Source organism: Pongo pygmaeus, chromosome 3, assembly GCF_028885625.2.
Source record: "Pongo pygmaeus isolate AG05252 chromosome 3, NHGRI_mPonPyg2-v2.0_pri, whole genome shotgun sequence".
Lineage (NCBI taxonomy): Eukaryota > Metazoa > Chordata > Mammalia > Primates > Hominidae > Pongo > Pongo pygmaeus.
In genome coordinates, this window is record NC_072376.2 from 166,618,386 (window position 1) to 166,638,795 (window position 20,410).

The window sequence follows — 20,410 nt, forward strand, 5'->3', positions numbered from 1 at the left end:
GCCTCATAGACTTCTTATAGGATTAAACAAACACACTTAAAACAACCAGAAGAGATCTTAGCTCAAGATAGGGTCCTAACAGAAGTAATTGACTTCCACTCCCCAACCTTACTCTGGATTCTACCTGCCAAACTCTACAGTGTTTACTGACTTCTCCTTCCTTCACCCTCTATTCTATATCCCATTTTTATAGTTTTGTATTTCCTAATTACTTTTATTTACTCATTTATTGATTCAAAGGTATTTACTGAACAACTGCTATATATGAGATACTAGAGTAAGCACTGAGGAGGCAATGGTAAGCTAAACCAAACAGAATTCCTGGTTATGGCCTAGTGAGAGAGACAGGCATTAATCACACAAGCAGGAAGAAAGCTACAAGCTGAGCTACATGCTTTGAAGGAAAAGATCACATCTCTAGGCTGAAAAGTGAGGGAAGTGAAGTTGGGTGGGAGCCTGAAGAGAAGGAGCGTGGTCTATGATAGGTGGTGCTGGTGCTAGTGGATGTGGTGGTGATGGTGGAGTTGATGGTGATGATGGAGGTGGTAGTGATGGTGGAGTTGATGGTGGTGATGGTGATGATAAGGTGGTGGTGAAGGTGGAGCTGATGGTGATGATGGAGGTGGTGGTGATGGTGGAGTTGATGGTGGTGATAGAGGTGGTGGTGATGGTGGAGTTGATGGTCATAAGGTGGTGGTGATGGTGGAGTTGATGGTGATGATGGAGGTGGTGGTGATGGTGGAGTTGGTGGTGGTGATAGTGGAGTTGATGGTGATGATGGAGGTGGTGATGGTGGAGTTGATGGTGGTGATGGAAGTGGTGGTGGTGATGGTGGAGTTGATGGTGATGATGAGGTGGTAGTGATGGTGGAGTTGATGATGGTGATGGAGGTAGTGGTGATGGTAGAGTTGATGGTAATGATGGAGGTGGTGGTGATGGTGGAATTGATGGTGGTGATAAGGTGATGGTGGAGTTGATGGTGATGATGGAGGTAGTGGTGATGGTAGGGTTGATGGTAATAATGAGGTAGTGGTGATGGTAGAGTTGATGGCAATGATATGGTGATGGTGAAGTTGATGGTGATGGTAAGGTGGTGGTGAAAGTGGAGTTGATGGTGATGATGAAGGTGGTGGTGATGGTGGAGTTGATGGTGATGGAGGTGGTGATGATGGTGGAGTTGATGGCAATGATGAGGCGGTGGTGGTGATGATAGTGGAGGTACTGGTGATGATGGAGGGAATGTGGTAAAAAGTAGCATTCACAACAGAGGGAAGAGTATATTCAAAGAATCAGTAGTGGCGGAACCTCTGCATGTCTGAGAAGCTGAAGGATTAGTGTGGCTGGCATGTAGATGGTGAGAGAGAAGGAGCAGAGACAAAAAGGAAAGCAGAATCCACACCACAGACCCTGGAGGGCCTTGTAGAATATATTAGGCATTTGGATCCTAGTCCTAAGAACAACTAGATGCCACAGAAAAGCTTAAACATGGGGTGAGGTGAGGTGATCAGATTTGCATTGTGAAAAGATCATTCTAATTCTTTATGATCCAATAATGGTAGCTACTAGCTACACATGGCTACTGAACACTGAAATATTGCTAGTTTTAGTAGAGATGTAAAATATACACTGGATTTCAAAGACTTAGTATAAAAAACATAAAATATCTCATTAATTTAAAAATATTAATTATATCTTAAAAAAGTATTTCAGATTAAATGTAATTAAAATCAATTTAAAAATTATTTTTAAAAACAATTACTAGGCCAGGAGTGATGGCTCTTGCCTCTAATCCTAGCACTTTGGGAGGCTGAGGTGGTAGGATTGCTTGAGCCCAGGAGTTCGAGACCAGACTGGGAAACATAGGGAGACCCTGTCTCCAATAAAACAAAAAAGTTAGCTGGGTGTGGTGGCACACACCTATGGTCCCAGCTACTCGGGAGGTTAAGGCAGGAGGATCACTCGAGCCTAGGAGGTCAAAACTGCAGGGAGCCATGATCGTGCCATTGTACTCCAGTCTGGATGGAAGAGCAAGACCCTGTCTCAAAAACAAACAAACAAAACCCATTTCCCCCACTCCCCAAAAAACCAATTACCTGTTTCTTGTTAACATTTTAAAATATAGCTATTAAAAATTAAAAATTGGGGGTGGGTATGGTGGCTCACACCTATAATCCCAGCACTTTGGAAGGCCGAGGCAGGTGGATCACTTGAGGTCAGGAGTTTGAGACCAGCCTGGCCAACATGGTGAAACCCTGTCTCTACTAAAAACACAAAAATTAGCCAGGTGCGTTGGTGGGAGCCTGTAATCCCAGCTACTCTGGAGGCTGAGACAGGAGAATTGCTCAGACTCAGGACGTGGAGTTTGCAGTGAGCCAAAATCACACCACTGCACTCCAGCCTGGGTGACAGAGTGAGACTCCATCTCAAAATAATAATAAAAAAATTAAAAATTGCATATGTGGCTCCCATTGTATTTGAACTCGATGGTGCTACTCTAAGTGCAGTGTGGAGAAGGTGCTACGGAGAAGGCACAGTAGAGGAGAACATTTAGGAAGTTGTTTTTGTACTCCAGGAAAGAGAGGAGGAGGTAGCTTGAACTAGGATGATGGCAGTGGGTATAAAAAGAGTTGGATGAATTCAAGGTAAAATGAGCATGACTAAGAGCTGCAGCAGATGCATCTGGATGGATGGTGGAGCTTCATGTTGAAATACAGAACACCAGAAAAAAATCAGCCTTGGTGATATGGTTTGGCTCTGTGTCCTTACCCAAATCTCATCTTGAATTGTACTTCCCATTCCCATGTGTTGTGGGAGGGACCTGGTGGGAGATTCCCATGTATTGTGGGAGGGACCTGGTGGGAGATAATTTGAATCATGGGGGCAGTTTCCCCCATACTGTTTTCGTGGTAGTGAATAAGTCTCATGAGATCTGATGGTTTTATCAGGTTTCTGCTTTTGCATCTTCCTCATTTTCTCTTGCTGCCACCATGTAAAAAGTACCTTTTGCCTCCTGCCATGATTCTGAGGCCTCCCCAGCCATGTGGAACTGTGAGTCCAATTAAACCTCTTTTTTTCTTTCCAGTCTTGGGTATGTCTTTATCAGCAGTGTGAAAATAGACTAATATAGTAAATTGGTACCAGTAGAGTGGGGTGCTGCTGAAAAGACATGCAAAAATGTGGAAGCAACTTTGGAACTGGGTAACAGGCAGAGGTTGGAACAGTTTGGAGGGCTCAGAAGAAGACAGGAAAATGTGGGAAAGTTTGGAACTTCCTAGAGACTTATTGAATGGCTTTGACCAAAAGCATGATAGCAATATGTACAATAAAGTCTAGGCTGAGGTAGTCTCAGATGGAGATGAGGAACTTGTTGGGAACTGGAGCAAAGGTGACTCTTGTTATGTTTTAGCAAAGAGACTGGTGGCATTTTGTCCCTGCCTTAGAGATTTGTGGAACTTTGAACTTGACAGAGATGATTTAGGGTATCTGGCAGAAGAAGTTTCTAAGCAGCAAAGCATTTAAGAGGTGACTTGGGTGCTGCTAAAGGCATTCTGTTTTATACTGGAAGCATAGCAGAAAATTTGTAGCCTGACAATATGACAGAAAAGAAAAACCTGTTTTCTGAGGAGAAATACAAGCCACTGCAGAAATCTGCATAAGTAATGAGGAGCTGAATGTTAATCCCCAAGATAATAGGGAAAATGTCTCCAGAGGTCTTCACAGCAGCCCCTCCCATCACAGGCCCAAAGGCCTAAAAGAAAATGGTTTTGTGGGCCAGGCCCAGGTCCCCATGCTGTGTGCAGTCTAAGGATTTGGTGCCCTGTGTCCCAGACACTCCAGCCATGACTAAAAGGAGCCAAGGTACAGCTTGGGCTGTTGCTTCAGAGGGTGGAAGCCCCAAGCTTTGGCAGCTTCCACATGGTGTTGAGCCTGCGGGTGCACCAAAGTCAAGAATTGAGGTTTGAGGAACCTCCACCTACATTTCAGAAGATGTATGGAAATGCCTGGATGTCCAGGCAAAAGTTTGCTGCAGGGGCAGGGCCCAGATGGAGAACCTCTGCTAGGGCAGTGCGGAAGGGAAATGTGGGGTTGGAGCTGTCACACAGAGTCTCTACTGGGGTACTGCCTAGTGGAGCTGTGAGAAGAGGGCCATTGTCCTCCAGACCCTAGAATGGTAGATCTGCCGACAGCTTGCATCATGCAACTGGAAAAGCCACAGACGCTCAACACCAGCCCATGAAAACAGCCAGGAGGGGAGCCATACCCTGCAAAGCCACAGGGGTGGAGCTGCCTGAGGCCATGGGAACCCATCTCTTGCATCAGCGTGACCCAGATGTGAGACGTGGTGTCAAAGGAGATCATTTTGGAGCTTTAAGATTTGACTGCCCTGCTGGATTTCAGACTTGTAAGGGGCCAGTAGCCTTTTTCTTTTGGCCAATTTCTCCCATTTGGAATGGCTGTATTTACCCAATGCCTGTATCCCCATTGTATCTAGGAAGTAACTAACTTGCTTCTGATTTTACAGGCTCATAGGTGGAAGGGACTTGCCTTGTTTCAGATAAGACTTTGGACAGTGGACTTTTGAGTTAATGATGAAATGAGTTAAGACTTTGGGGGAACTGTTAGTTTTGAAATGTGAGGACATGAGATTTGGATGGGCCAGGGGCAGAATGATATGGTTTGGCTCTGTGTCCCCACTGAAATCTCATCTTGAATTGAACTCTCATAATTCCCACATGTTGTGGGAGGGACCTGGTGGGAGATAATTTGAATCATGGGGGCAGTTTCCGCCATACTGTTCTCATGGTAGTGAATAAGTCCCATGAGATCTGATGGTTTTATCAGGGGTTTCTGCTTTTGCATCTTCCTCATTTTTTCTTGCCGCCACCATGTAAGAAGTGCCTTTTGCCTCCTGCCATGATTCTGAGGCCTCCCCAGCCATGTGGAATTGTAAGTCCAATTAAACCTCTTTTCTTTCCCAGTCTCAGGTATGTCTTTATCAGCAGTGTGAAAATGGACTAATACACCTGGCAAAAATATTTTGAGCTCAGATTGGGACATATTGAATGTGCATGCTCTGAGACAAATGTCTCAAGTAAGCAGTTGCCTATCTAGGTCTGGAGGTCAGGTGAGATATTTGGGCGAGATATTTGGGCAAGATATTTAAATTGGAAAGTTATTGGGTTACAGACAGCATAAATGAGATTCATTAAGAAGAAAGCAGCCAGTGAGAAGTGGCCTCGGACCTAGACTTGGGAAATGGGGCAGAGAAGGAGATAACCTTGAAAAAGAGGGTTTAAAGGAAAGACTAAGTATGTGGTCATATAAGCAAAAGGAGAGAACATTTAAGAAAGGAGAGGCCAGCTGGGTGTGGTGGCTCATGCCTGTAATCTCAGCACTTTGGGAGGCCAAGGTGGGTGAATCACCTGAGGTCAGGAGTTCCAGACCAGCCTGGCCAACATGGTGAAACCCCGTCTCTACTGAAAATACAAAAATTAGCCAGGTGTGGTGGTGCATGCTTGTAATCCCAACTACTTGGGAGCTGAGGTAGGAGAATCGCTTGAACCTGGGAGGTGGAGGTTGCAATAAGCCGATGAGCCAAGATTGTGCCACTACACTCCAGCCTGGGCGACACAGTAAGACTTTGTCTCCAAAAAAAAAAGAAAGAAAGAAAAGAAAAAGAAAGGAGTGGTCAATCACGTCTGCTCTGAGAGGTTAAGCAACATGAGGACCAAAAAATGTCTGGGGGAGTGAGCAATGCAGTGGTCCCTGGTAACCTTTGCAAGTGCTGTTTGGATGGAGTGATGGGGTGGAAGCCAGAGTGGAATAGAGGGAAGACTGGGTAAAAGGAGAGGAGATAGAGACAGTAGGTACAGAAAACTCTTTAAAGGTGTTGGGCTGTGAAGTGGAGAGAGAGAGAAAGAAGTTTGAAGGAGACCAAAAACATTTTTTGCTGTTGTTCATTTTAAAAATAAATATGGAAAACTTGAGCATGTGTGAATATTGGTAGGAATGGTCTGGATAAGATGGAATAGTAGAACACAAAAGAAAAGAGAGGGATAATAAGCAGAGCATCTAGATAACATCTACATAAGACAAGTGGGTACCCAGCATCCTTGGAGGTCCCCTCTTCTACTGTGGTAGGAAGGTGGAGGGGGTGTTTGGGTATAAGTTCAGGTGTGGGAAGTTAGAATTTCTCTAGATGGCTTTAATTTTCTCTGTGAAATAAGAGATAAAGTCATTCCTGGAAAGGATGTGAGGAGGCAGAAGCTGCTGGTGGCTGGACAAGAGTGGAGTAAGCTTGAGATAGTGTTGCAGGAATTGCAAGAGAGCTGGCTCAAGAAATGCAATAAAGTACCTGGTCTCCTCTAAGAAGGCATGTCACAGGGTTCTTTTAGGTTTGGGGTTTTGTCACATAGGGACATAAGGAAAAGAGACAGTGGTGGCTCCAGAATTTCTGTTTAGTAGAGCTTTTAGAAGAAGCAATCTGATTTGGGGATAGGAGGGCTTGAAGCATCTTGTACAGTATTTTACGTTAGGTATATTAAGAAAACATCCATCAATTGTTCATATAGAAGAACAGGGAAGATGTAGGAAAATTGAGAATGAGGTAAAGCCCTCTCCTGCAACCTTGTGTTCACCACCACCACCGGAAAGAGTTTCTGGTTTTGGCAAGGGTGATATGGAGATTCTGAAGTCTGGGAGCTCTTCCAAAAGCCAGTAAGAAGGGCTGTGCACTATCTGAACTTCCCTGAAGTAGTTCATTCCAGCACTCCTGGGCAGCTGGCATTCATGTTCAGACCATCTGGTGGTCACACTCAGGATGGATTTTTTCCCCTATAAAAAGGGGTCAGATCTCTCTGTTTTGCAATTAGCAATTTGGGGGGCCAAGTATGACTCCCCATAGTATGCTATGAGAATGGGAAGCCCACGGATATGCTGATTCTTCTGCTGTGAGCTCCAACTTGAACCAAGTGTTTGTCTGAGAAGAATGGAGGTAACAAATGGATTGGAAAGAGGAGGGATCAGTGGACTCTGATCAAGATGCAGGAGATTTGAATGGGTCGTTCTGAAGGCTGGGTAACTGTAGGTAATGACAAAGTCCAGGGCGTGGCTGAAGTGGCATAGAGGAGAAGATCCCTGCAGAGGAGGAGGTAAAGGAACTGAGCAGCCAGGGTGTTGGGTAGGTCATCTGTGGGAACACTGAAGGCATTGGGTCTCCTGGAAGATCTTGAGAAGAACAAGACTCTGAGCAGGTCCCAAAGTCTTCAAAAAGTAAGAGGAGTAACTAGGAGGTCAGCAGATGGTGACAGAAGTTGAAGGGCATGAGGACAATGTGGTCCAGTGGCATGAGACTAGAGCCTCACGGGAACTGGTTTTCTTACACCATGTAGCCCAGGCTGGTCTCAAACTCTTGGCCTCAGGTGATTCCAGAGGGGCCTCCCAAAGTGCTAGGATTACAGGTCTAAGCCATCACACCTGGCCTGTTTTTAGTTAATTTTTTTTTTTCTAAGACAGAGTCTGGCTCTGTAACCCAGGCTGGAGTGCAGTGGCATGATCTTTGCTCACTGCAACCTCCATCGCCCGGGTTCAAGCAATTCTCCTGCCTCAGCCTCCTGAGTAGCTGGGATTACAGGTACCTGCCACCATGGCTAGCTAATTTTTGTATTTTCAGTAGAGATGGGGTTTCACCATGTTGGCCAGGCTGATCTGGAACTCCTGAGCTCAGGTGATCCACCAGCCTTGGCCTCCCAAAGTGCTGTGATTACACGTGTGAGCCACCGTGCCCGGCTATTTTTAGTTTTTAAAGGAACCTCCATACTGTTTTCCATAGTGGCTTTATTAATTTACATTCCTACCAACAGTGTACAATGGTTCCCTTTTCTCCACATCCTTACCAGCTCTGATATTCTGTCTTTTTGATAAAAGCCATTCTAACTGAGATGGTATCTCATTGTGGTTTTGATTTGCATTTCTTTGATGATTCATGATAATGAACATTTTTTCCTATACCCATTGGCCATTTATATATTTTCTTTTAGGAAATGTCAACTCATATCTTTTTTCCCATATTTTAATGAGTTTTTTTTTTTGCTGTGGAGTTGTTTGAGCTCCTTATATATTCTGATTATTAATCCCTTGTCAAATGGATAGTTTGCAAATATTTTCTTTCACTCTGTGAGTTGTCTCTTTACTTGGTTGTTTTCCTTGCTGTGTGTAAGCTTTTTCGCTTGATAAAATTCTATGTTTATTTTTGCTTTGGTTGCCTGTACTTTTGAGATCTTATGTAAAAATCCTTTGCCCAGACCAATGTTCTAGAGCGGTCCCTAAAGGTTTCTTCTAGAACTTTCATAGCTTCAGGTCTTAGACATAAGTCTTTAATCCATTTTTATTTGATTGTTGCATATGGTAAGAGATAGGAGTTTAGTTTCATTCTTCTGCATATAGATATCCAGTTGTCTCAGCATCATTTATTGAAGAGACTGCGCTTTCCCCATTGTATGCTCTGGTACCTTTGTAAAAAATTAGTTGGCTGTAAATGTGTGGATTTATAGCTGGGTTCTCCATGCTGTTCCATTGGTCTGTGTGTCTTTTTTTAATGCCAATATCATGCTGATTTTGTTACTATGGCTTTGTAGTATATTTTGAAGCCAGATAGAGTGATGCCTCTGGCTTCATTCTTTTTGCTCAGGACTGCTTTGGCTATTCAGAGTCTTTTGTGATTCCATATAAATTTTAGGATTGTTTTTCTATTTTTGTGAAGAATGTCATTAGTCTTTTCATAAGGATTGTACTGAATCTATAAATTGCTTTGGATAGTATTGTCATTTTAACAATATTAATTATTTCAATCCTTGAGCATGAAATATCTTTCCATTTTTTGGTGTGTGTTCTCTTCAACTTCTTTTCCCAGTGTGTTATAATTTTCTTTGTGTGGATAAATGAAATTGCTTTCTTGATTTCTTTTTCAGATTGTTCACTGTTAGTGTATATAAATGCTACTGATTTTTTTTTTTTTTTTTGATACAGGGCCTGGCTCTGTTGCCTAGAATGGAGGGCAGTGGTGCAATCTTAGCTCACTGCAACCTCCACATCTGGGGCCTGTGATCCTCTCACTTCAGCCTCCCAAGTAGCTGCAGGTGCACGCCACCATCGCCAGGTAATTTTTGTATTTTTTTTGGTATAGACAGGGTATCACCATGTCACTCAGGCTGGTTTTGAACTCCTGAGCTCAAGCCATTTGCCTGCCTCTGCCTCCCAAAGTGCTGGGATTACGAAGTCAGCTACCATGCCCAGCACTACTGATTTTTTTATTTTGTATCCTGCAATTTTACTGAATTTGTTCATTAGTTCTAATAGCTTTTTTTGGTGTGTGTGCGTGAAGAATTTAGGTTTTCCTAAATATAAGATCGTGTCATCTGTGTACAAGCCTGATTTGATTTCTTCCTTTCCAACTTGGGTGCCCTTGATTTCTTTCTCTTGTCTAATTGCTCTCACCGGTACTTCCAGTATTATGTTGAATAAAAGCAGTCAAAGTGGGTATCCATGTCTTGTTCCAGGTCTTAGAGAGAAGACTTTCCATTTTTCCCCACTCAGTATGATATTGGCTGTGGTTTGCCATATACAGTGAGGTATATTCCTTCTACACCTAGTTCATTGAGGGTTTTTATCATGAAATGATGTTGAATTTTATCAAATGCTTCTTCATCTATTAAAAAGATTATATGGTTTTTGTTCTTGGTTCTGTTAATGCAACAAATCACATATATTGATTTGCTTATGTTGAACCATTCTTGCATCCCTTGGACAAATCCCACTTGATCATAGTGAATGTTCTTTTTAATGTGCTGTTGGATTCAGTTTGCTAGTATTTTGTTGAGGATTTTTGTGTCTATGTTCATCAGTGATATTGGCCTGTAGTTTTCTTTTTGTTGTTGTTGTGTCCTTGTCTGGTTTGGGCCTCAGGACAATGCTGGTTTTGTAGAATGAGTTTGGAAGAATTCCCTCCTCGTCAACTGTTTTTGAGGAGTTTGACTAGAATTGGTATTAGTTATTTAAATATTTGGTAGAATTTAGCAGTGAAGCCATCAGGTCATGGGGTTTTCTTTGAGAGAAACTTTTCATTATGACTTTGATCTCATTACTTGTTATTGGTTTATTGAGGTATTCTATGTATGCACAATTCAGTCTTGGTAGGTTGCATGTGCCTAGGAATTTATCCATTTCTTCTAGGTTTTTCAATTTGTTGGTGTATAATTGTTCATACTAGTCTTTAATGATTCTTTGTATTCTGTGATATCAGTTGTAATGCCCCCCTTTTCATTTCTAATTTTACTTATTTCTTCTCTCTTTTTTCTTAGTCTAGCTAAAGGTTTGTTGATTTTATCTTTTCAAAAAGCCCACTTTTTGTTTTGTTGGTCTTCTGTATGGTTTTTTAAGTCTCAATATCATTTATTTCTGCTATGATCTTTATTATTTCTTTCCTTCTATTAATTTTTGGTTGGTGTAGGCTGGGCACAGTGGCTCATGCCTGTAATCCCAGCACTTTGGGAGGCCGAGGCGGGTGGATCACAAGGTCAGGAGATGGAGACCATCCTGGCTAACACGATGAAACCCTGTCTCTACTAAAAATACAAAAAATTAGCCAGGCGTGGTGGCGGGCGCCTGTAGTCCCAGCTACTAGGGAGACTGAGGCAGGAGAATGGCATGAACCTGGGAGGCAGAGCTTGCAGTGAGCTGAGATCATGCCACTGCACTTCAGCCTGGGTGACAGAGCGAGACTGTCTCAAAAAAAAGAAAAAAAATTTTGGTTGGTGTGGTGGTTAATACTGAGTGTCAACTTGATTGGATTGAAGGATGCAAAATATTGATCCTGGGTGTGTCATGAGGGTGTTGTCAAAAGAGATGAACATTTGAGTTAGTGGACTGGGAAAGGCAGACCCATCCTTAATCTGGGTGGGCACAATCTAATCAGCTGCCAGTGGGCTAGAACATAAGCAGGCAGAAAAATATGAAAAAGAGAGACTGGCCTAGCCTCCCAGCCTACATCTTTCTCCTGTGCTGGATGTCTCCTGCCCTCTAACATTGGACTCCAGGTTCTTCAGTTTTGGAACTCAGACTGGCTCTCCTTGCTCCTCAGCCTGCAGACAGCCTATTGTGGGACCTTGTGATCATGTAAGTTAAAACTTAATAAACTTCCCTTTATATATATATACATAAACGGAATATATATATATATATATATAAAGGGAATATATATAAAAAAGGGTATATATATATATAAAGGGTGTATATATATATAAAGGGTATATATATATATAAAGGGTGTATATATATATATAAAGGGTATATATATATAAAGGGTATATATATATATAAATGGTATATATATATAAAGGGTATATATATATATATAAAGGGTATATATATATATAGGGTGTATATATATATGTAATGGGAAGTTTATATATATATATAAAAAGGGAAGTTTATATATATGTTTTATATATATTCCATTACTTCTGTCCCTCTAGAGAACCCTAATACAGTTGGTTCTTGCTTTTCTAGTTCCTTGAAGTGCATCATTAGGTAAGTTTATTTGATGTTTTTTTACTTTCTTGATGTAGACATTTATTGCTATAAACCTTCTTCTTAGTATTGCTTTTGCTGTATCTTATAGATTTGGGTATGTTATATTTCCATTTTTATTTGTTTCAAGAAATTTTAATTTTTTCTTCTTAATTTCTTCATTGACCCATTGGTCATTCAGGAGCATGCTGTTTCATTTTTATGTGTATGTGTAGTTTCCAAGATTCCTCTTGTTATTGACTTCTAGCTTTATTCCATTGTGGTCAAAAACAATGTTTGATATGATTTCTCCTTTTTGAGTTTGTTGAGACTTGTTTTGTGGGCTAAAATATGGTAGACTCTGGAGAATGTTCCATGTGCTGATTCAAAAGAATGTGTATTCTTCAGCAGTTGGGTGAAATGCTCTGCAAATGTCAGTTAGGTCTATTTGATCTAGTGTATAGTTTAATTCTGATGTTTCCTTGTTGATTTGCTGTCTGCATGACTTGTCCATTGAACTCCCTTACTATTACTGTATTGCAGTCTATGTCTCCCTTGAGCTCCATTAGTGTTTGCCTTATATACTTCGGTGCTCTGCTGTTGGGTGCATAGATATTTATAATTGTTATAGCCTCTTGCAAATCGACCCCTTTATTATATAGTGACCTTCTTTGGCTCTTTTTATAGTTTTTTACTTTATTTTATCTGACATAAGTATAGCTACTCCTGTTTTTTTGTTTGTTTTTACTTGCATGGAATATCATTTTTCATCACTTCACTTTCAATTTACGTGGGTTTTTATAGATGAGGTGGGTTTCTTATAGCTGGATCTTGTTTCATGATCCATTCAGCCATTTTATGTCTTTTAATTGAAGAATTAAATCCATTTACATTTAGTGTTATTATTGATAAGGGCTTACTACTGCTATTTTGTTGCTTGTGTTCTCCTTTTTAAACTCCTTTCTTACTGTCTTCCTTTGTGGTTAAGTGATTGTTTTGGTAGTATGTTTTAATTTGTTGCTTTTTATTTTTAGTGTATCTATTATAGGTTTTTGCATTGTGGTCACCATGAGGCTTACAAAAAATGTCTTATAGATATAACAAGTTATTCTAAAGAGATGATAATTTATCTTAGATCAGAAAAAATAATAGAAACAAAGAACAAACTTAAAAAACAAGAAACCCTCTATACATTGACTCCAATACCTACCACATTTTGACTTTTCTTTTCTCAGTTTACATATTTTTATATTGTCTGTCTCTTAATAAGTTGCTATAGCTATTATTGTTTTTCATATACTTGCCTTGTAGGTTTCCTACTAGAGTTTTGAGTGGATTGCATACCATAATTACAGCACTGGAGTATTCTAGGGTTGTCTTCGTACTAGTGGGTTTTATACCTTCAAATGTTTTCTTTTTGCATGTTAGTGGTTTTTTTTTCTTTCAAATTGAAGAACTCCCTTTAGCATTTCTTGTAAGACAGGTCTGGTGGTTGTGACTTCTCTTAGCTTTTGTTTGTCTGGGAAGAGTTAATTTCTCTTTCATATTTGAAGAATAGCTTTTCCAAATATAGTATTCTTGGGTGGCAGGGTTTTTTCAGAACATTGAAAATGTTGTTGCACACCCTCCTGGCCTGTATGGTTTTCATTGATAAGTCTGTTGCCAGATGAATTGGAGTTTCTTTGTATGTTACTTGCTTCTTTTCTCTTGCTGCTTTTAGGATTCTCTCTTTATCCTTGACATTTGGGAGTTTGATTATTTTATGCCTTGATGTAGTCTTATTTGGGATGAATCCGTTTGGTATTCTCTGACCTTCCTCTACATGGACATTTATATCTTTCTCAATTTTTGGAAAGCTTTCTGTTACTATTTATTTGAATAAGCTTTCTGTCCCTTGCTCTTGCTCAACTACCTCTTGAACAACAATAAATTTTAGATTTGGTCATTTCCACGTATTTTAGGTAATCTTTCTTCCTGTTCAATCTTTTTTGTCTTTTGACTGTGTGATACTGAATAGCCTGTCTTCAAGCCAACTGATTCTTTCCTTTGCTTGATCTATTCTGCTGTTGAGACCCTCTAATAAATTTTTCATTTCAGCAAATGTTTTCTCAGTTCCAAGATTTGTTTGATTTTTAAAATTATTATTTCAATCTCTTTGTTAAATTTCTCTGATAAATTTCTGAATTGCTTTTCTGTGTTATCCTGAAGGCCACTGAGTTTCCTTAAAATTGCTATTTTGAATTATTTGTCAGAGAGCTCATGTATCGCCATCTTCTTAGGGCCTGTCATGGGTATCTTGCTTTGTCCAGTTAGGGAGATTTTGGTTCCCTATTTGCTGTTGTTTCTTGTGGATACAACTCTATGTCTTTGCATTGAAGGATTTGTTATTTATTCCAGTCTTTTCTGGCTTGTTTTGGTTTTTATTTGGTATATTTGCCTAGAGATTCTTTGTAATTTACTTGTTAATTTCTTATTTCCCCCACCACTAAGTTCCCACCTCCTTTTTGGTGCTAGATGATGCCTTAAGCACAGGTTTGCCTCAGCTCTAGCAAAGAATCAGAGTGCTGCAAGTTCCAAATGGAAGAAGTCCCAGTGGGGATATCTTGCCAGTTTGGGAAGGCTGGCTAGAGGTTCATGCCCAAGGGATCTGTGGAAGGTACTTCCTAAAGCTGGTGCTGCTAAACAGTCACTCTGATTTGGCATCTCCTTTGGCTTAATTACAGAGCAGAGTTTCCAGGGCTGGGCAAGGTAGTCCCACCTCTCACCTTGACTTTTGCTGTTTGCAGGGATATTTCTCTCTTCAGGCACTTGTGATGCTTTCTGTGGGTTGAGGCAGGTACAGGTCCCCTGCCAGGGAACCGAAGGTGATGGAGAAGCTGCTTGTCTACCTCTATCTCACTTTTTCCAGGGTAGAAACTATGCGTGGGGAGGAATTTTCCCCATGCTTCATGACAGGCAGATTGTGGGGAGGGGCACCGTGGATGTGGAAATCTGATTCTCTTAGTCTATTCCAGGCTTTTTCACTTGTCTGTGGCCCCAGGAACTGACTCATCCTCATATTTGAGTTCTGGGATATTGCTGGTGATAATATCTGCACTGTCTATTTGTTTTGAGTTTTCTGTGGACAGGGAAATGAAGCCAGTATGCCACCATTTTGGCGCTGAAATTCTCCAAAGTATACATTTTAAGTCGCTATGATAAGCGACTCTCATAGGCCAAATTGTTTTAAACATGACAAGTCTTAAAAAATCAAGTATCCACCGATTCTTTAACACAAAATATTAATATAAATACTAATTATACATCTTCCAGAGGTTGCGCCTAGAAACTTTTTGGAGTAAGTGAGACTGTCCATCTAATTGCCCAATAGGACAGAAACCTTGCAGGCTTTGAAAGATTCTTACACACCCAAAGGAAACAATTACATCATTGTATGTAATTTGGGGAATTCCTTCTTAGATACTTGGCCAGCAATATTGGCTGAGAAGCTGACAGTACTTTTGTCTGTGACCCTGACCAGTACACAATGCGCTCTAGTTACACTTAATAATAGAAACTGAATGAAAAGAAAACAGTGGTTACACAGCTTATATTCCTGACTTTGAATCATATCATGACTCATTGTTTTTCCATCTACATGGAAGTTGGCAACCCCTACACAGACTGGCATACCACAAAGTTGGATTCAGCAGTTATTTGGCTAAGATATATATCTATAGAGAGAGACAGAGAGAGAGAGAGAGATTGAGAGAGATGGAGTCTCACTCTGTCTCGCCCAGGCTGGAGTGCAGTGGCATGATCTCAGCTCACTGCAGCCTCCACCTCTTAGGTTCAAGTGATTCTCCTGTCTCAGCCTCCCAAGTAGCTGGGAATACAAGCGGGCACTGCCACACCCGGCTAATTTTGTATTTTTAGTAGAGATGGGGTTTCACCATGTTGGCCAGGCTGGTTTCAAACTCCTGACCTCAGGTGATCCACCTGCCTTGGCTTCCCAAAGTGTTGGGATTACAGGCGTGAGCCAGGCTAAGATATTTTAGTACATTTTTCAAGGTGCTCCAAATAAGTTAGAACCTGATAAAATTCTGCCTTCTTTTCATATTCTTCTCTGAAGTGGTCTGAAAGGCCATATAACCCTTATATATATTAAAATGATACCAGTCACTCATGGTTTTGCTTGACTATGTGGGTGAAAATAGTGCACTATATTTCTTCATTCCCATCTTTAAATGAAGTCAGCTCTTGTGTGGTAGAGGCAAGATGCCAGTCAAGACAAGGGGCCTGGTCTAGGCTTCTTTCCCCTGAAGTCTTGTCTCTGCAATGGCTACTTCAGATGTTTATACTCCATTCCTCCAGGTCTAGCCCATATTCTGAAAAGGCAAGGCAATCCACCACTCAACAAGTATTCATTGAGTGCCAGCCATGTTATTGGGGATGAGAATAGTTCAGTGCATAAAAGAAAACAAAATCCCTGCCCCCATAGGATTTACATCCAGTCATACTTAGCAGATGTGTGTGAATCTGGAAGCACCTTTTCTATAGCCTGATAGAATTCTTACAACAGGTGAAAACTACTTGCCTTGTCTTCGGGAGCCTTGTGCATTTGGATCTATCCCTTAACAACTAACCTTGTCTACCATCCTCACAGTCTGGCCCTTTACTTCTGGGATAGTCCATCAGAGATTTGAGGAAATGTTTCTTTCTCTCTTTTTCCATTTTCCCAAATTTAAATTCATGAAATATACATAAGTTCTCTAAATTAAAAACAACAGGATATTTTACCAACTTTCTGTTCTGAACTAACTTAAAATTTATGTTTCCAATCCCCAGAGATATGAACTAAAAAGCCTGAAATAAATGTAGATCAGTCACTTGAGCTGACATATGAAGCAGTCAACTTTACTCTGAGATGTTTTGGTTGATCTTTCAAGTTTCTAAAAGTATTTGGAAGTGGGAAACACTGTTCTTCATATGAGATAAAAGGAAGAAAAAAGGACCTTATAGTCAGGCTCATTGTGAAAAAACTAATATTAAGATAAGCTGAAGCAATCAAACGAGAGCATTTGCAAATCACTTGTTGGAGGTAAAGCTGGAAGCCTATGTAGTTCAGGAAAATGGAAGATGAGATGGCTGAGATCCCATGAACAGACCAGGTCTAATAGAAACTGTAATAAAACAGAGCTCAGCTACAGGAATTTTCAATGATGACAAAATTTTAAAGACATGCTTCTACTTTTGTATTGACTAAAGATCTTCAGGTTGAAAGTGTCAAGATCTGCTTAATAGCATATCCTCTGTTGCAACATTCAAAATCATCAGGATACTTAGATCTCAGTGAAAAATTGATGGTTGAAGAATAATTGAAGTATTCAGTCCATAAGGAAGCCTGAAGCTCCCTATACACCTTGAATTTCATGCTAAATAATCTACAAGTTCTGGAAAATGCTGCTTAACTCTAGAAAAACTGATTAATCTTGATCTTGGTCAGCTTATACTTGGTTCTTTACATATCACTTATCAATGGTCAGAAAGGGAAGAATACTTGAACTTATCCAACACAAAAATTCACAATTTAACCAATTGTTTCCCAGACACGAGGCTTACTAGATGTGAGCCTTGTAAACTTTTATTTAGCTGCAATTTAAAGAACTTTACATTTTCAGATATGTGTTGAAGACCCTACCAGATGCTTTCTTCCTCTTTGAGAAGAAGCAGGAAAAGAAAACTTTCTCTAAAGGGCAACTTGACTCTTTTCACACACTGAAGACTTTGGAAGCTGGTGGCAACAACTTCATTTGCTCCTGTGAATTCCTCTCCTTCACTCAGGAGCAGCAAGCACTGGCCAAAGTTCTTATCGGCTGGCCAGCAAACTACCTGTGTGACTCTCCATCCCATGTGTGTGGCCAACAGGTTCAGGACGTCTGCCTTTTGGTGTCAGAGTGCCACAGGGTGGCACTGGTGTCTGGCATGTGCTGTGCCCTGTTCCTGCTGATCCTGCCCACAGGGGTTCTGTGCCACTGTTTCCACAGCCTGTGGTACATGAAAATGATGTGGGCCTGGCTCCAGGCCAAAAGGAAGCACAGGAAAGCTCCCAGCAGGGACATCTGCTATGACGCATTTGTTTCTTACAGTGAGTGGGATGCCTACTGGGTGGAGAACCTTATGGTCCAGGAGCTGGAGAACTTCAATCCCCCCTCCAAGTTGTGTCTTCATAAGCGGGACTTCATTCCTGGCAAGTGGATCATTGACAATATCATTGACTCCATTGAAAAGAGCCACAAAACTCTCTTTGTGCTTTCTGAAAACTTTGTGAAGAGTGAGTGGTGCAAGAATGACCTGGACTTCTCCATTTCCGTCTTTTTGATGAGAACAATGGTGCTGCCATTCTCATTCTTCTGGAGCCCATTAAGAAGCCATTTGCCTTAGTCAATCTGGGCTGCTATAGCAAAAATGCCAATAGACTGGGTAGTTTATAGATAAGAGAAATTCATTTCTCACAGATCTAGAGGCTGGGAAGTCCAAGATCAAGGTGTTGGCAGATTTGGTATCTGGTATGGAACTCTTTCAGGCTCAAAGATAGCTGTCTTCTCACTGTGTTCTTACATGGTGGAAGGGGTGAGGGAGCTCTCTGAAGTTTCTTTTGTAAGGGAACTAATCCCATTCATGAAGCTTCTGCCCTCATGACCTAATCACTCATCAAAGGGCCCACCTCCAGTACCTCACATTGGGGGTTAGGATTTCAACAGATGAATTTCAGGAGGACACAGGCCTTCAGTCTATGGCTAGGATCATTCCCCAGCACTTCCGTTAAGCCGCAGAAGATAATTAACACCTAGACCTGCCTGGAGTGGCCACTAATGAAGCTCAGCAGGAAGGGTTTTAGTTAAAGAAAACTCCTAGTTTTTAGTTCAACCATTGTGGAAGACAGTGTGGTGATTCCTCAAAGATCTAGAACTAGAAATACCATTTGACCCAGCCATCCCATTACTGGGTATATACCCAAAGGATTATAAATCATGCTACTATAAAGACACATGCACACGTATGTTTATTGCGGTACTGTTCACTATAACAAAGACTTGGAACCAACCCAAATGTCCATCAATGATAGACTGGATTAAGAAAATGTGGCACATATACACCATGGAATACTATGCAGCCATAAAAAAGGATGAGTTCATGTCCTTTGTAGGGACATGGATGAAGCTGGAAACCATCATTATGAGCAAACTGTCACAAGGACAAAAAACCAAACACCGCATGTTCTCATTCATAGGTGGGGAACATCACACACCAGGGCCTAATGTGGGGTGGGGGGCTGGGGGAGGGGTAGCATTAGGAGAAATACCTAATGTAAATGATGAGTTAATGGGTGCAGCATACCAACATGGCACATGTATACATATGAAACAAACCTGCACGTTGTGCACGTGTACCCTAGAACTTAAAGTATAATAATAATAAAAAATAAAACATATTAAAAAAAAGAAAAATGAGCTTGGGAGTCATCATGCCTCCTGATCCCTTCCCCTGCCCCCAGCCCCACTTCTGGCTGGGACCTTTGAAGAGTGCAGTTCCCTTTTCTCCATAATTCATTCTGTCCATCTACTCATTCCAGCACACTTTTTGATCTGATTTCTATGGCTCAGCTCCAAGGTGCTTGTTTCAGTCCCCTGGGTTGCAGGAGCCCACAAAAAAAAAAAAAAAAGAAAGAAAGAAAGAAAACTCCTAGTTTTTAAAAGGGAAATATATACAACATGAAATATTCTGTTTCAGAACTTGGTTCTATGTTAACTTAGAAGTTTACTACTATTATTTTGCATAGGCAGTATTTTTGAAATGTCTTAAAAAATTACAGACATACTGACATCTGTGCAGAGTAAAAAAATTTTGAAGAATGTATGTTCATGTATAAAGATCTGTAAAATAATGCAGGATTTATGGCATATTTTCATTAAGTGGTTTTTGGTGGATGAGTTTCTTCTTATTTCATCTGACAATTACAATATACTTTATGTGAAAAAGACATAGACTGTGTGTTTTGTTTTGTTTTTTTCGAAACAGAGTCTCACTCTTATCTCCCAGCCTCAACCCCCTGGACTCAAATGATCCTCCCACCTCAGCCTCCTGAGTAGCTGGGGTTACAGCCACAAACCACCATGGCTGGCTAATTTTTGAATTTTTGTAGAGATGAGGGTCTCCCTGTTTTGCCCAGGCTGGTCTCAAACTCCTGGACTCAAGTGATCCTCCTGTCTTGGGCTCCCAAAGTGCCGGGATTACAGGTGTGAACCACCACGTTGGCCTTGCATTTTCGGATAACTTTCAGATAACAGCTTAGGATTTCAGTTAGATGCTCAAAACTATGAATATATACAATGAAAGTTACCCTTTCCCCAAATATTAGTACATTTCATATGCTGTGTTGATTTCCTAACTTTAATCAACATTTTTTTTTTTTTTTTTTTTGGTAGAGAGTTATAGGAGGTCTTATATCTAGATACAGAAGGAGACTTGGAGTCTAACCTGGGATTTGCCACATGTTAACTGTGAGCCATGCGACTCTGGGCAAGTTCTCTAATCACTTTAACCAAAGGAATAGTAATATCAGAATTATTTATTACATGTGTTCAGATGAAATTATAGATGTGAAGGTGCTTCAAAAATGTCAAGAACTAGGCCGGGTGCTGTGGCTCACACCTGTAATCCCAGCACTTTGGGAGGCCTAGGCTGGTGGATCACTTGGTGCCAGGAGTTCGAGACCAGCCTGGTCAACATAGCAAAACGCTGTCTCTACCAAAAATACAAAAATTAGCCAGGCGTGGTGGCACGCGCCTGTAATCCCACCTAC

General features: G+C 40.9%; 1 protein-coding gene across 1 annotated transcript; it reads left to right on the forward strand.

Annotated features, from left to right (window-relative positions):
* Positions 1 to 878: 878 nt before the first annotated feature.
* Positions 879 to 18,084, forward strand: LOC129034618 (toll-like receptor 2). Its single transcript, XM_054484081.1, is given in 3 exon segments — positions 879 to 961; positions 17,226 to 17,905; positions 17,908 to 18,084. Coding segments are annotated over 3 exon segments (894 nt in total). The 3' UTR covers positions 18,039 to 18,084.
* The last annotated feature ends 2,326 nt before the right edge of the window (positions 18,085 to 20,410 follow it).